The sequence below is a fragment of the Xenopus tropicalis genome, chromosome 8 (assembly GCF_000004195.4).
Source record: "Xenopus tropicalis strain Nigerian chromosome 8, UCB_Xtro_10.0, whole genome shotgun sequence".
Classification (NCBI taxonomy): Eukaryota; Metazoa; Chordata; class Amphibia; order Anura; family Pipidae; genus Xenopus; species Xenopus tropicalis.
In genome coordinates, this window is record NC_030684.2 from 73,168,918 (window position 1) to 73,185,314 (window position 16,397).

General features: G+C 42.8%; 1 protein-coding gene across 1 annotated transcript in view; it reads left to right on the top strand.

Moving 5' to 3' along the window:
• The window catches only part of hla-a (major histocompatibility complex, class I, A), a 93,247-nt gene that overhangs the window by 16,779 nt on the left and 60,071 nt on the right, over window positions 1–16,397 (top strand). Inside the window, exon 2 of the mRNA NM_001113065.1 lies at window positions 4,030–4,293. Coding sequence (NP_001106536.1) covers window positions 4,030–4,293 — 264 coding nt within the window. The remainder of the gene's footprint in view (window positions 1–4,029; window positions 4,294–16,397) is intronic.

Genomic DNA, 16,397 nt, shown 5'->3' on the forward strand with positions numbered 1-16,397 from the left:
CTCCCTGTATACTCTCTCTCTAGGAGACCTTATTTCTTCTTTTGGTCTTAAATATCACTTATATGCAGATGACATCCAGATATATTTAGACACCCCTGCACTAACCTCTGACGTTCAAACCCAGATTCGTAACTGCCTCCTGGCTATCTCCTCCTGGATGAACAGGCGCCACCTCAAACTTAACCTAGCTAAAACCGAACTCATGGTCTTCCCGCCCAAACCTGGCCCTCCTCCTCCTTTCACCATCACTATTGATGGCATGACCATCAACCCTGTAAATTCTGCACGCTGCCTTGGGGTTATCTTTGACCAGTCCCTCTCCTTCGCTAACCATATTAATAACACTGCCAAAACCTGCCGTTTTTTCCTCCGTAATATTGCCAAGATACGCCCCTTTCTTTCACAAGTAACAGCTAAAACACTAATCCATGCCCTTATCCTTTCCCGCTTAGATTACTGCAATCTCCTACTAACCGGCCTCCCGGACTCCCACCTCTCTACCCTGCAATCAATTTTAAACTCTGCTGCCAGGATCCTCCTGCTCTCTCCTAAGAGGGAACCTGCTCAGCCTCTCTTAAGCTCTCTAGTGTGGCTGCCTGTTAAGCAAAGGATAGCTTACAAAATCCTTCTACTAACATTCAAAGCCCTTCACTCCTCTGCTCCTCACTACATTACTTCACTGGTCTCCTTGCACGTTCCTGGTCGTCTACTCCGCTCCTCTCAGAGCCTCCGTCTTTTTACACCATCCACACCCACTGCGCTCTCTCGTCTTAAACCTTTCTATCTCGCTGCTCCTTACCTCTGGAACTCTATCCCTGAATCCCTCCGTAGGGAAAACTTCAAATACTTATGTGCAGCAGTGCAATACAAATACATTCTCTTTAAAAATCATAAAATATGATTTCCTGAAATTTTTTTTTAAATGCTGTCTCTCACAGTGGGAATGCACCTACAATGTGAATTTCAGACCCCTCCATGATTTCTAAGCGGGAGAGCTTGCAAAATCGCAGGGTGTTCAAATACTTATGTTCCTCACTGTAGAAGAGTACTGCATACCTCCCAACATTTGAAAAGCAGAAGGAGGGACAAAAATGTCTGCCGTGCGTAGCGCGGCAAAATTTTTAGGCCACACCCACTTTTTGGCCACGCCCCCCCATCCAAACAGGCCCATTTTACAAAACCACGTCTGAAAAGCATAACATACACAAAGTGCATAAAAATCTTGCTGGTCCTCCCCCAGTGTCCCCATACTATGGGCCGCTCCCAACTGCAGCATCCTCCCCAACATCCTTCAGCTCCCCCCAGCATCCACCCAACATCCTCCAGCTCAACCCAGCATCCACCCAACATCCTCCAGCTGCCCCTTACCTTCCTCCAGCTCCTCCCAGCGTCCTCCCCAACATCCTCCAGCTCCCCCCAGCGTCCTCCCCAACATCCTCCAGCTCCCCCAGCGTCCTCCCCAACATCCTCCAGCTCCCCCAGCGTCCTCCCCAACATCCTCCAGCTCCCCCCAGTGTCCTCCCCAACATTCTCCAGCTTCCCCCAGCGTCCTCCCCAACATTCTCCAGCTCCCCCCAGCGTCCTCCCCAACATTCTCAAGCTCCCCCAGCGTCCTCCCCAACATTCTCAAGCTCCCCCCAGCGTCCTCCCCAACATTCTCAAGCTCCCCCCAGCATCCTCCCCAACATTCTCAAGCTCCCCCCAGCGTCCTCCCCAACATTCTCAAGCTCCCCCCAGCGTCCTCCCCAACATTCTCAAGCTCCCCCCAGCATCCTCCCCAACATTCTCAAGCTCCCCCCAGCGTCCTCCCCAACATTCTCAAGCTCCCCCCAGCGTCCTCCCCAACATTCTCAAGCTCCCCCCAGCATCCTCCCCAACATTCTCAAGCTCCCCCCCAGCGTCCTCCCCAACATTCTCAAGCTCCCCCCAGCGTCCTCCCCTACATTCTCCAGCTGCCCCTTACCTTCCTCCAGTGTCTTCCCCAGCATCCTCCTGCTCCTACCACCATCCGGCTGCGCCCCAGGGCTCTCCTTCTCCTCCTCGTGATGTCACACGCACTTGTTAGCGCCGCAGCTTCTGCACTGTGAAGGACTTTATGTTAGAACTGAACTGAGCAGAGCTGCGGCGCTAAGGGGAGACATGTGTGTGACGTCATGCGGTAGACCTTTAAAAGCGGGACAGATCGGCGGCTATCCGGGACAGCGGGACGGGGTAGCAAAATCGGGACTGTCCCGCGTAAAGCGGGACAGTTGGGAGGTATGGTACTGTAAAATTGATACCTATATTGGCTAACAATAAAAATACATTGTAAGCTTTTGGAGCTCTAAGGCCCCTTTGTCAGTCAAAATACAAATGAAAACTTAAATGGCACAACATATATACTGTTAGATCAGAGAGAAGTTTTCACGACCAATACATTAGGAAGTTACAGATAGATAGAGATAACTTGTGTAGATAATAAAACTAATTAATGTTTATTAGGATGGGTTGTAAATAGTCCAGGGGTCTGGATTCAGTCAGGTCAGATAGTGTGACATGAAACCTGACCCCAAATTAAGGCCCTGTGTTAATGTGTTAAATAATTCCATACATTTGAATTCCTAGATCTTCCTTTCTCGTTCAGTTTTAAAGTTCTCTTTTAGAATTAACACCTTCTGGTCCTGAAGCCTGTGGTCCTGATTGCAGAAGTGTTGTCCCACTGGTGTATCACACACTTTGGTCTTGATCGTGTGCCTGTGATGGTTCATCCTTGTGATGGATGTGAAGGATGAACCATCACAGACATAAGATCAAGATCAAAGCGTGTGATACACCAGTGGGACAACACTTCTGCAATCAGGACCACAGGCTTCAGGACAGGAAGGTGTTAATTATTTGTTTATTATTTTGACACTGGCTAACATGGTACTACAGTACTACACCTAAAATATTGTGATTTTCTGCATTTATCTAGTAAAATTTCTTGCATTCAAAGGCAAATCACCCTACACATGAATGCCAGAGGTCTACTGAAGAGTTGAATGCTCAATATGCATAGATTTACCAAAGTGTTTTTTTGCAGTGTGTCCTTTACAAGTTGTATTGTTTTGCCAACATACCCAGTTCACAGAGGCACTTGACAATACCACAAAAGTGCTGAGACATGTGCAGAGCTGTCAGCTGCTACTGCTGAGGTGCTGCGATATAACTAAATGTGTGCAGCACGTCACTGATATTATGTGGAAGTATCTTCTGTGGCATCATCGAACCTGCTCGTAGTGACATCATGTGTAGTGAGGAACCTGGGGATCCAGTGGGTAATTCATAAGACTCTCGAAACATCCTGGAGTGTTGACACCTGTGCATGTGTGGTAGTCTTTAATGGAGATAACCTTCCCAGTTTACTAAAAAAGGGGTGATTTGGCTCTTTGTCAGCTGATACACCACTATTGTATAGAACTGAAGAAGGTGAAAGGGGACCATATCCAGCTTGGAGCCTAAGCTGCCTTGTCCTTAAAGGGGACCTATCACCCAGACATAAAAAGCTGTATAATAAAAGCCCTTTTCAAATTAAACATGAAACTTATTTTTTTATTATTAACACATCCATACCCATTATAAAAGCATTTAAAAATCCCAGCTGTCAATCATGTATTGCCTGCTCTGCCTCTATGCCTTAGGCATCTAATTTTGTAACCAGTGCATGGGTATCTGGTATCTGCCCCCCCCCCCATAGTGACACAAAAAGATTTTGGCAGGATGCAAAGCTTGCCTTAAAAACAGTGTCCACAAAATGGCACCTGCCTGCTTGCTGTAACTGTGAATTCCAAGGCTGAAGAAAATAAGATAAAAAGAATTTCTATAGTGTAAGTAAAGTTTATTTTGCTCGACAAACACAATAGAAAACAATTTGGAATTATTTCTTAGGGTTACAGGTCCCTTTAAGAAGGCCCTGAAATCCCAGCTGCCCAATCAGTCTTTATTTAGTAACTGCTACAGAATTTCCACCTCACTCTTTTATGCAGTTTCTCTTTCTGTTTGTTTCTCCAGGCAGTCATTCCCTGCGCTACTATTATACAGCAGTCTCAGATCGAGCCTTTGGGCTCCCAGAATTTTCCACAGCTGGGTATGTGGATGAGACACAGATTGAAAGATACAGCAGTGACAATGGAAAGTCTGAACCTGCAGCTCAGTGGATGAAGCAGAATGAGGGTCCTGAATACAGGGACGAACAAACACAGATCCTCAAAGGCAACGAGGCTGTGTTTAAGCACAATGTAAAGGTTGCAATGGATCGCTTCAACCAGACCTCAGGTGAGACACACATATACGCATACACACACACAGCCCATATTCTGGGTAGAGAGACAGGACTAATTTTTGTTCACATGGGACCTTGGCAGGAATAAAGTAGGGAGCCTGTTCCAGGCTCTACACATCAAGGGTTATTTATCCACATTCAAATTTTTTTTTTGCGGCAAAAAGTGTGCAAAAAAAAAAACTGGAGTTGTATTAGCAAAATTCAAGCTATTATTCAATTCAAGTTTTCGAGTGTGATTTCCCAGTGTACGAGTTTGTTTTTTAATGATTTTCCATTTTTTTAATGATTAAATATGCACGCAGTTGATATTTTCAATATTTTAATTTTGTCCAATTAGAAAGAAACTGGAAAATTAAATTTTTCATAATTAACCCTCATTGTTTAATATTCATATGAGCTGTTGTATGCAGTGTTCCAAAGTGCTTTAGAGATTTTGCTGGGTTTTGACCAAAAACTTGACTTTTTCGAATTGTCGCAGTGACAGTTCGATAAAATCTGGATTTTCGCTGTGACAATTAGAACAAGTCGAGTTTTTGCGACTTTTCTTGCAGTGACTTTTTCTTGTGACTTTTTTAGTAAATATTAGACATTTAGGAAAATGAGTTTAGTTGAATTTAAAAATAAATAAAAATAAATTATGGAGTTTTAGCAAATCTGCCTAACTACAACTATAGCTATAACCTATTAAATGCCTATATTGCCTTGCATTAAAATAATCGTTTATGTTGTAAAGAATATGTTTCAGCTCTGAATACTTCAACTACTACATTTTTTATTGCTTGTTAAGCAGCTTAACTTTTATAAGCTTGTAAAAGTAACTCTCCGACAGCTGAGCTCCTGCCAGTACAAGGTATATATCTCAGAAGCTTTAATGCAAATTGCAATATTTGGTTACTTTTACGGGGCAGATTTATCAAAATGTTTGGAGCATAATTAATAAAAAGTCGTCCACGTTCTATTCATTCCTATGGGATTTTTAGAAGTGTATTTATCAATGGGTGAAAGTTAGAACTCACCATTTGAAATAAATATACATCTTGAAATTCTATAGGAATGAATAGAATGACGGCAAGTTTTTGTGTATTACTCTGAACTCACATTTTAATAAATCTGCCCCTAAATGTCACTGACGAAATAGCTTTTCACCCATTAAACATAAACCTGCTCAAATGAAATATTGCATGAGTAAAGAAGAAGTAAAACTCAATTTTAGCACCTGATATAATTAAATAATATTATAAGCAGTCATTAACTCTTTCCAGTACTCATGGAGTTAATTCTAAAGCTCTTATAACTTGAGCAGAAGGATCCAGGTACTAACATTACTTCATTATGGAACTCTGTAGTCAATATGTTTCCTGACTGTAGACAGGTATAATAATGTACATATTATTCTATATCAAGCGATACATCGCATACACATTAGAAACAATGTCTAAGGTGCTGAATTTCGGACTCCAAGAATTTATGGAACTACCTGTATTTAGTTCTGTAGTAGCAATTGAATGATCCTATATCTCTGCAGGGGAAGAAGTATACAAATTGTGTGCACTGGGATCACATGGTTTAAACCTGCCCTTTGCTCCTGCATCTGAAGCATAGTTTTTCTAAACTTTGCTCAAATAGGAATACCTAAAATCATTTATTCCAGTTCCATAATCAGTTCTACGTGACTCCAGAGACTGGTACACTTTCACTTAAAGGCATTCATTTTGTGTGCATTTTAGCTTCTACTTTGGTCTTACCAGTATTTATGGCATCTGTTCTAATATTAGGGGGGCATTTAATAACATTCAGATTTTCACAGTTTTATATTTTTTGAAAACCACAAATAAACTTATTTCCACGAATTGTCATTTATCAAAAGATCCCAATTGAAAAAGCACAAGGAAAAAAAGTTGTGGAAAAAAATGCGAAAATGGTGACTTTTTTTGTTTTGTTGCACAAAAAACACAGTTTTCATATTGTTGCACAAATGACAGCGTCAAAATGCCCCAAACCCCTTTAAGGCTAATGCCACACCATGCATATAGCATATATTTTTGGCAAGCCAAAAAACTCCTGCCGAAAATACATGCCATACACTCCTACCTGTGCCTGCACCCGAATAAATGGCATACACTCAGGTGCAGGCAGATGTACCGTATATACTCGAGTATAAGCCGAGTTTTTCAGCACAAAAAATGTGCTGAAAAAGTCACCCTCGGCTTATACTCGAGTATAGAGTATGGTGGATTTAAAGATGGCATTCGTTGCGCATGCACCCCGCCCTGTATGCCCGTACCCCCGTGGAAGAACGGAAGCGCATACAACAGAGTGCGCCCTGGATGAACTGCCAGCCGCCCGTCAACTAAAATCCACAGCACACAGCACCTCAGTGCGCAAATGCGCGTAACAAACTGGGAAAGCAGAACTGGGCTATTGTTACGCGCATTTGCGCACTGAGGTGCTGTGTGCTGTGGATTTTAGTTGACGGGCGGCTGGCAGTTCATCCAGGGCGCACTCTGTTGTATGCGCTTCCGTTCTTCCACGGGCCCAGAAATAGGACATTTGGAGGTTCGGCACCTGAAACAGGAAACGGTTTACATGCTTTCCCAGCATGCTGCGGGTGGGTGACCGGCTTCCCTTCTGTCTAAGCTCCGCCCTTCCTCCTGACAGTGATCATGGCGCCGGTGTACAGCAAGTAACTGACTGCCCGCAACTCGTCTGTAGCTGGCGCTGCACTTTTCCTGCTCTACCTGATAAGCAAGTGGAGGGGGCAAGCGGGTAAGATGGTTGTCTGTGTGTGGGACGCAACGCGGGGCCCTGATTGCACAGTGTCTTACTTTAACCTTTTTCTCAGGGGGCATTCCAGGCCATGACTGAAGAGGTCTGTTCCACACCTGTGCCATACAGGTATTTCAGGGGGAAAGGGATGGGGTGTTAAAGAAGTGCAACAACCCATTGCTGTTATTCACTTTTTTTGCTGAGTTCTGTTCTCATATATATCTACTGTTAACTGTTACTGTTAAGAGGCCAATATATTCTAATACACAATGCTGCCACTCAGTGGCTAACATGTGTGCCACATATATGGTACCCTCAGCAGGACATTGGGGCAGAAAAACAGAATTTACCAAAGCTTGCCAGTTGCTTGGATTTTCATCTTATCATTACTTAGTATGGCAGCTTCCTTAGCCTTCCCAAACTTGCCTGACAGTTGAAAAAAAAAAACTTAGCAGTAGCTGCTGTATTTCCCCTCGGCTTATACTCGAGTCAATAAGTTTTTCTAGTTTTCTTAGGTAAAATTAGGTACCTCGGCTTATACTCGGATCGGCTTATACTCGAGTATATACGGTAACTGAAATCCACATAAAAACGCAAGACTTTGCATTCTCTCGCTTTTATGCGGATTTCGGCTAAATGTGCCTGCACCCGAACGTATTCCATTTATTCGGGTGCAGGCACAGGTAGGAGCGCATGGTGCGTATTTTCGGCAAGTGTTTTTCGGCTTGCCAAAAATATACACCATACGCTTAGGGGCTGATTTACTAACCCACGAATCCGACCCGAATTGGAAAAGTTCCGACTTGAAAACGAACATTTTGCGACTTTTTCGTATGTTTTGCGATTTTTTCGGATTCTTTACGAATTTTTCGTTACCAATACGATTTTTGCGTAAAAACGCGAGTTTTTCGTATCCATTACGAAAGTTGCGTAAAAAGTTGCGCATTTTTCGTAGCGTTAAAACTTACGCGAAAAGTTGCGCATTTTTCGTAGCGTTAAAACTTAACGCTACGTAATGGATACGAAAACTCGCGTTTTTACGCAAAAATCGTATTGGTAACGAAAAATTCGTAAAGAATCCGAAAAAATCGCAAAACATACGAAAAAATCGCAAAATACCGATCATTACGAAAAAAACGCAATCGGACTCCATTCGACCCGTTCGTGGGTAAGTAAATCAGCCCCTTAGTGTGGCATTAGCCTAAAACCACAAAGCAAAGAAAGATCTCCCGGTTGTAAAAGGGACGTCTTCCATTGACTTTTACATAATCTCGGCAAGTTTTAGATTTAGGGGCACATTTATCAAAGTACGAAATACAAAAAATTCGTATTTGGTCGTACTGTGCATATTTTCTGTGACTTTTTCGTACTTTGCGCAACTTTTTTGTACTTTGCTACAAAATTTGTGCGACAAAATCTTATTGTCGCGCCGAGTACGAAAGTTTCGGATTCATTCAAGCTTCGGTATCGTGACTTTCCTTGGGCCAGGTTGGAGCTGCAGAGTGCCATTGAGCCCTATGGGAGACTTTCCTTGGGCCGGGTTGGAGCTGCAGAGTGCCATTGAGCCCTATGGGAGACTTTCCTTGGGCCAGGTTGGAGCTGCAGAGTGCCATTGAGCCCTATGGGAGACTTTCCTTGGGCCAGGTTGGAGCTGCAGAGTGCCATTGAGTCCTATGGGAGGCTTTCCTTGGGCCGGGTTGGAGCTGCAGAGTGCCATTGAGCCCTATGGGAGACTTTCCTTGGGCCAGGTTGGAGCTGCAGAGTGCCATTGAGCCCTATGGGAGACTTTCCTTGGGCCGGGTTGGAGCTGCAGAGTGCCATTGAGCCCTATGGGAGACTTTCCTTGGGCCAGGTTGGAGCTGCAGAGTGCCATTGAGCCCTATGGGAGACTTTCCTTGGGCCAGGTTGGAGCTGCAGAGTGCCATTGAGCCCTATGGGAGACTTTCCTTGGGCCGGGTTGGAGCTGCAGAGTGCCATTGAGTCCTATGGGAGACTTTCCTTGGGCCAGGTTGGAGCTGCAGAGTGCCATTGAGTCCTATGGGAGGCTTTCCTTGGGCCAGGTTGGAGCTGCAGAGTGCCATTGAGCCCTATGGGAGACTTTCCTTGGGCCGGGTTGGAGCTGCAGAGTGCCATTGAGCCCTATGGGAGACTTTCCTTGGGCCGGGTTGGAGCTGCAGAGTGCCATTGAGCCCTATGGGAGGCTTCCAAAATCGTGCACAGAAGGATCAAAGTCAGAAAGGGTTTCCCACCGTTTACGATTGTTCGATACGAAAATTTTGTGACTTTCAGATCATCAATACGATATTATCATGACTATTCCATTTTTTTCTGAAGCATTTTCGTGATATTTGTGATCATCAGAAATTATTATATCTAATCCAAATTTTTCCCATTCCGGGATTCGAACTCGTACTTTGATGAATGTGCCCCTAAGTGTATGTTTGCTTTCAGATTTGTAACGTTTTTTGTCGCATAATAAATCGCTACAAAATTTTTCTACAACAAAATCAGGTTTTGCGTATAAAAAACTGAAAAAGTCTAGGAATAGTATATGCCCCCTTTGTTGTGTACTTAAACATTACATTGCTATCATTTGCAATGTAGAAATAACGTCTGTACTCCCCTGGTATGACTTTCGTAGTTCCACACACTTTTCTATTAATGTGCTAGTTAGTCAGTGGCCAATGATTTCCTTCTTTTGTTCTTTTAAACAAAAAATCCTCTAGTCTTGTATTGCTTGTGCTAGAACAGACCTCTCCCCTATTTTTATGATAAATACCCAGTGTTGAAGTTCCTAGACAAAGGATTATTTGTAATTTGGCTGGTTTTAGCTAAAATATATATACAATTTATGCACAACAAAAAATATTTCTTCCTAAATGCAATTTTTTTAAATAAATACTCTTTTATTTCAAAATGCCTAATTTAAAAGGGAAAGACAATTATACAACCCCAAATTCTCTTTGTATGCTGGATAGTGGGAGAAAGAGAGCAGCCCTTTATTATTCTTAGTATTCTTCAGTCCCTTGATGGTTTGTTCCTTTCTCTTGATGGTAATCACTCTCAGTTGCTAGTACTCTCTCTCTCTCTAGTTCCTAGCTTGTAGCTTGCAGTCAGTTATTTCTCAGTCCAAATGAACTTCTATCCCAAAATATTTGTGTCCCTTTTCCAAAGGTTTTAAAGATCTCAGGGTTAGTACATGATCACCTATGAGAGTATACGCTGACCATACACTGAGGTAGCACTTTAGGTGGTACATCATATAAAAATATGTAAATAACTTTTTTTCCGTTATACACATATATTTGTATTACAACATATATAAAGACTAATACATAGAACAACAAACATATATTTTAAACTTTGAAAACCATATAATGTCAGTGAAAACCCAGTACATGTACCTCTTTCATGTATAACGTCTTTTTCCAGTGAAACAAAACATGTGGTAAAAATTCTAGCGCAGATTCACAAACATTTTTTGTCACCCACAAAATGTGAATTTCCATGCGAATCTGTATCATGCAAAAAATGTGCTCATTCATAATCATAAACTATAATGGAAGGATAAATAGCTTAGACATATGTTTGCAGAAAGAAGTTATCCTCCATCACCTTCAGCATATTTATTCCTTATTAAAAGCCAATAGGACACTTTTTCTTAAGGTTTAAGTCTACCAGCAAATGAAAACCCCAACATACTGTTCTTCGACTTTGTCTTATTCTTCTGCTTCTTCTTCTTCTTCTTCTTAGCGCCCCCCATTTTCTAAACGCTACTCCTCCTACAGCTTTAGGGGTACAACACCCAAGCTTCCCCACACATCTTCGCCCTATAGCAGAGCAGGTTGCTTGTGCTTTTCTAAGTGATCCGGCCCCCCGTCTTTTTGTGGCGCCGCTCCGAACACCCCAATTTTCCCGTTGACTTTGACAGGGAAGATTTTCAAACTGCTGCCACTCTTACAGCTTTGAGGCTACACCCCCCAAACTTGAATAACATAATCATGGGGTCACCCTGAATGAAACAGCAACATTTGTTGGATGAACCAAAGTGGGAGGGGCCAACAACAGCCAATCAAATTTCACTTGTTGACTTTAATGGGGAAATTGAAACTGCTGCCAATCTTACAGCTTTAAGGCTACACCCCCAAACTTGAATCACATAGTCATGGGGTCAGCCTGAATGAAAATAGGATGATTGCTGGATGCCCAAAAGTGGGTGGAGCTGTGAACAGCCAATCAGATTTTACCTATTGATTAGGCGGAAATCCAACCTGCTGCCATTCTCACAGTAATAATGTCGGGGTCCCCAAACTTTTTACACTTGGTCACTAGGGGACTGCAGTTATGGATTTGAAAAGTGGGCGGAGTCACCAACAGCCAATCAAATTTCACCTATTGATTTTTATTGGTTGATGCCAGAGTTCCCAAACTTTGCACAGTCAGTCACTGGGTGACTACGCATTCAAGTTTTGTTTTGTTTTGTTTTTTTTTTTAAACTGCAAAGTGGGAGGGGCCAACAACAGCCAATCAAATTTTACCCATTGACTTTTATGGGAAAATTGAAACCGCTGCCAATCTTACAGCTTTGAGACTACACTCCCCAAACTTGAATCACATAGTCATGGGGTCAGCCTGAATGGAAATATGATAATTGTTGGATGCCCAAAAGTGGGCGGAGCTGTGAACAGCCAATCAGATTTTACCTATTGACTTGGTGGAAATCCAACCTGCTGCCATTCTCACAGTAATAACACCGGGGTCCCCAAACTTTGCATGGTTAGGTAAGAAAAAGTGGGCGGAGCCACCAACAGCCAATCAGAGTTTACCTATTGACTTTCAATGGGGAAATTCAGCCTGCTGCCAGTCTCACAGAATTAACACCAGGGTCCCCAAACTTTTCACAGTTGGTCACTAGGGGACTGCAGTTATGGATTTGAAAAGTGGGCGGAGTCACCAACAGCCAATCAAATTTCACCTATTGATTTTTATTGGTTTGATGCCAGAGTTCCCAAACTTTGCACAGTCAGTCACTGGGTGACTACGCATTTAAGGTTTTTTGTATTTTTGTAAGTGGGTGGAGCCACCAACAGCCAATCAGATTTTACCTATTGACTTTACTTGGGGAAATCCAACCTGCTGCCATTCTCACAGTATTAACACCAGGGTCCCCAAACTTTTCACAGTTGGTCACTAGAGGACTGCAGTTTTAGTTTTGAAAAAAGTGGGCGGGGCCACCAACAGCCAATCAGATTTCACCTATTGAATTTTATTGGTTTGATGCCAGGGTTCACAAACTTTGCACAGTCAGTCACTGCGTGACTTCATACTCAAGGTTAGAAAAAGTGGGCGGGGCCGCCAAAAGCCAATCACATTTCTTTCATTGTTTTCAGTGGAGAAATTGTAACTGCTGCCATTCTCACTTGTTTAATGTCAGGGTCCCCAAACTTTGCACAGTTTTTCACTGGGTGACTATGTTCCAAGTTTAGAAAAGTGGGCGGGGTCAACAACAACCAATCAGATTTCACCTATAGACTTCATATGTTTAAATTTAAACTGCTGCCATTCTTTAAATATTAATACTAAGGTCTCCAAACTTTGCAGAGCTAGTCACCTGGTAACTGCGATTCAGAGTTAGAAAAAGTGGGTGGAGCCACCAACAGCCAATCAGATTTTAACTATTGATTTTCAATGGGGAAATTCAACCTGCTGCCATTCTCACAGTATTAACACCAGGGTCACTAGGGGACTGCATTTTTAGGTTTTAAAAAGTGGGTGGAGCCACAAACAGCCAATCAGACTTCACCTATTGAATTTTTTTTGTTTAAATTTAAAATTCTGCTCTTCTCACACTATTTATGTCAGGGTTCCCAAACTTTGCACAGTCAGTGACTGGATGATGAAGTGGGAGGAGCCACCAACAGCAAATCCATTTCCACCCATTAGATTTCATTGGTTTATATTTAAACTGTTGCCATTATTTAAATATTAATTCCAGGGTTGTTAAAGTTTCCAGAGTTAGTCACTGGGTATTTGCCGTTTCAAGTTAGAAAAAAGTGGGCGGAGCCAATAAACAGCCAATAACATTTCACCTATTTACTATGGTAATGGTACAATGGGGAAGTGTAAAATGCTGTCAGTCTCACAATTTTTATGCCTGAGTCCCCAAAATTTGCAAAGTTGGTCACTGGGGGACTGCAGTTCAAAAAAAGGAAAAGTAGGTTGGGCCACTAACAGCCAATCAGACTTCATCCATTGAATTTTATTGGTTTAAATTTAAAATGCTGCCATTCTCACACTATTTATGCCAGGGTGCCCAATGTTTTTCACTGGGTGACTTCGACTCAAGGTTAGAAAAAGTGGGCACACCCACCAACCACCAATCACAATTCACCTATTGACTTTTATTAGTTTAAATTTAAACTGCTGCCGTTCTGTAACTATTAATCCTAGGGTCCCTAAACTTTGCAGAGTTAGTAACTGGGTAACTGCAGTTCCAGGTTAGAAAAAGGGGGTGGAGCCACCAACCGCCATTCACTGTTGTCACTCGTTGACTTTCGGTGGGGAAATTTAAATTGCTGCCATTCAGACACTATTAAAACCAGGGTCCCCAAACTTTTCACAGTGGTTTTTACTGTATAACTGTGGTCCATGGTCAGAGAAAGTGGGCAGAGCCCATTCAATGACTTCATGTTTTTCAACCCAACATGAAGTTTGTTCTCAAACTTCCCTTTCTAGTTATGTTGGGTTGAAAACCCCAACATACTGTTCTTCGACTTTAGCTTATTCTTCCGCTTCTTCTTATTCTTAGCGCCCCCCATTTTCTAAACGCTACTCCTCCTACAGTTTTAGGGGTACAGCACCCAAACTCCCCACACTTCTTCGCCCTATAGCGGAGCAGGTTGCTTGTGCTTTTCTAAGCGATCCTGCCCCCCGTCTTTTTGTGGCGCCCCTCCGAACCCCCCAATTTTTCCATTGACTTTGACAGGGAAGATTTTCAAACTGCTGTCACACTTACAGCTTTGAAGCTACACCCCCCAAACTTGAATCACATAATCATGGGGTCACCCCAAATGAAACAGCGACATTTGTTGGATGACCCCAAAGTGGGAGGGGCCAACAACAGCCAATCAAATTTTACCCATTGACTTTAATAGGGAAATTGAAACTGCTGCCAATCTTACAGCTTTGAGGCTACACTCCCGAAACTTGAATCACATAGTCATGGGTACAGCCTGAATCAAAATATGATGATTGTTGGATGCCCAAAAGTGGGCGGAGCTGTGAACAGCCAATCAGATTTTACCTATTGATTTGGCAGAAATTCAACCTGCTTCCAGTCTCACAGTAATAACACCAGGGTCCCCAAAATTTGCAGAGTTAGGCACCAGATAAGAAAAAGTGGGCGGGGCCACCAACAGCCAATCAGATTTCACCTATTGACTTTTAATGGGGAAATTCAATCTGCTGCCATTCTCACAGAATTAACACCAGGGCCCCCAAACTTTTCACAGTTGGTCACTAGGGGCCTGCAGTTTTAGTTTTGAAAAGTGGGCGGAGCCACCAACAGCCAATCAGATTTCACCTATTGATTTTTATTGGTTTGTTGTCAGGGTTCCCAGACTTTGCATAGTCAGTCACTGGGTGACTACGCATTTAAGGTTTTTTGTATTTTTTTAAGTGGGTGGGGCCACCAACAGCCAATCGGATTTTACCTATTGACTTTCAATGGGGAAATCCAACCTGCTGCCATTCTCACAGAATTAACACCAGGGCCCCCAAACTTTTCACAGTTGGTCACTAGGGGACTGCAGTTTTAGTTTTGAAAAGTGGGCGGGGCCACCAACAGCCAATCAGATTTCACCTATTGATTTTTATTGGTTTGTTGCAAGGGTTCCCAAACTTTGCACAGTCAGTCACTGGGTGACTACGCATTTAAGGTTTTTTGTATTTTTTTAAGTGGGTGGGGCCACCAACAGCCAATCATATTTAACTATTGACGTTCAATGGGGAAATTCAACCTGCTGCTTTTCTCACAGAATTAACACCAGGGCCCCCAAACTTTTCACAGTTGGTCACTAGGGGACTGCAGTTTTAGTTTTGAAAAAGTGGGCGGAGCCACCAACAGCCAATCAGATTTCACCTATTGAATCTTATTGGTTATGTGTCAGGGTTCCCAAACTTTGCACAGTCAGTCACTGGGTGACTTCATACTCAAGGTAAAACTGGAAAACTGGGCAGCAAACTGGAAAATGAGGTTCAATGTTGACAAGTGCAAAGTTATGCACTTTGGTAGAAATAATATAAACGCAAACTATCTACTGAATGGTAGTGTGTTGGGGGCATCCTTAATGGAGAAGGATCTAGGGGTTTTTGTAGATCACAAGTTGTCCAATTCCAGGCAGTGTCATTCTGTGGCTGCTACAGCAAATAAAGTGCTGTCTTGTATAAAAAAGGGCATTGACTCAAGGGATGAGAACATATTTTTGCCTCTTTATAGGTCCCTGGTAAGGCCTCACCTTGAGTATGCAGTGCAGTTTTGGGCTCCAGTCCTTAAGAAGGATATTAATGAGCTGGAGAGAGTGCAGAGACGTGCAACTAAACTGGTAAAGGGGATGGAAGATTTAAGCTATGAGGTTAGACTGTCGAGGTTGGGGTTGTTTTCTCTGGAAAAGAGGCGCTTGCGAGGGGACATGATTACTCTGTACAAGTACATTAGAGGGGATTATAGGCAGTTGGGGGATGTTCTTTTTTCCCATAAAAACAATCAGCGCACCAGAGGTCACCCCTATAGGTTAGAGGAACAGAGCTTCCATTTGAAGCAGCGTAGGTGGTTTTTCACGGTAAGGGCAGTGAGGCTGTGGAATGCCCTTCCAAGTGATGTGGTAATGGCAGACTCTGTTAATGCCTTTAAGAGGGGCCTGGATGAGTTTTTGAACAAGCAGAATATCCAAGGCTATTGTGATACTAATATCTACAGTTAGTATTACTGGTTGTATATATATAGTTTATGTATGCGAGTGTATAGATTGGTTAGTATAGGTTGTGTGCTGGGTTTACTCGGATGGGTTGAACTTGATGGACAATGGTCTTTTTTCAACCCTATGTAACTATGTAACTATGTAACTATATAAGGTTAGAAAAAGTGGGCGGGGCCGCAAAAGCCAATCACATTTCTTTCATTGTTTTCAGTGGGGAAATTTTAACTGCTGCCATTCTCACATGTTTAATGTCAGGGTCCCCAAACTTTGCACAGTTTTTCACTGGGTGACTATGTTCCAAGTTTAGAAAAGGGACAACAACAACCAATCATATTTCACTTATAGACTTCATA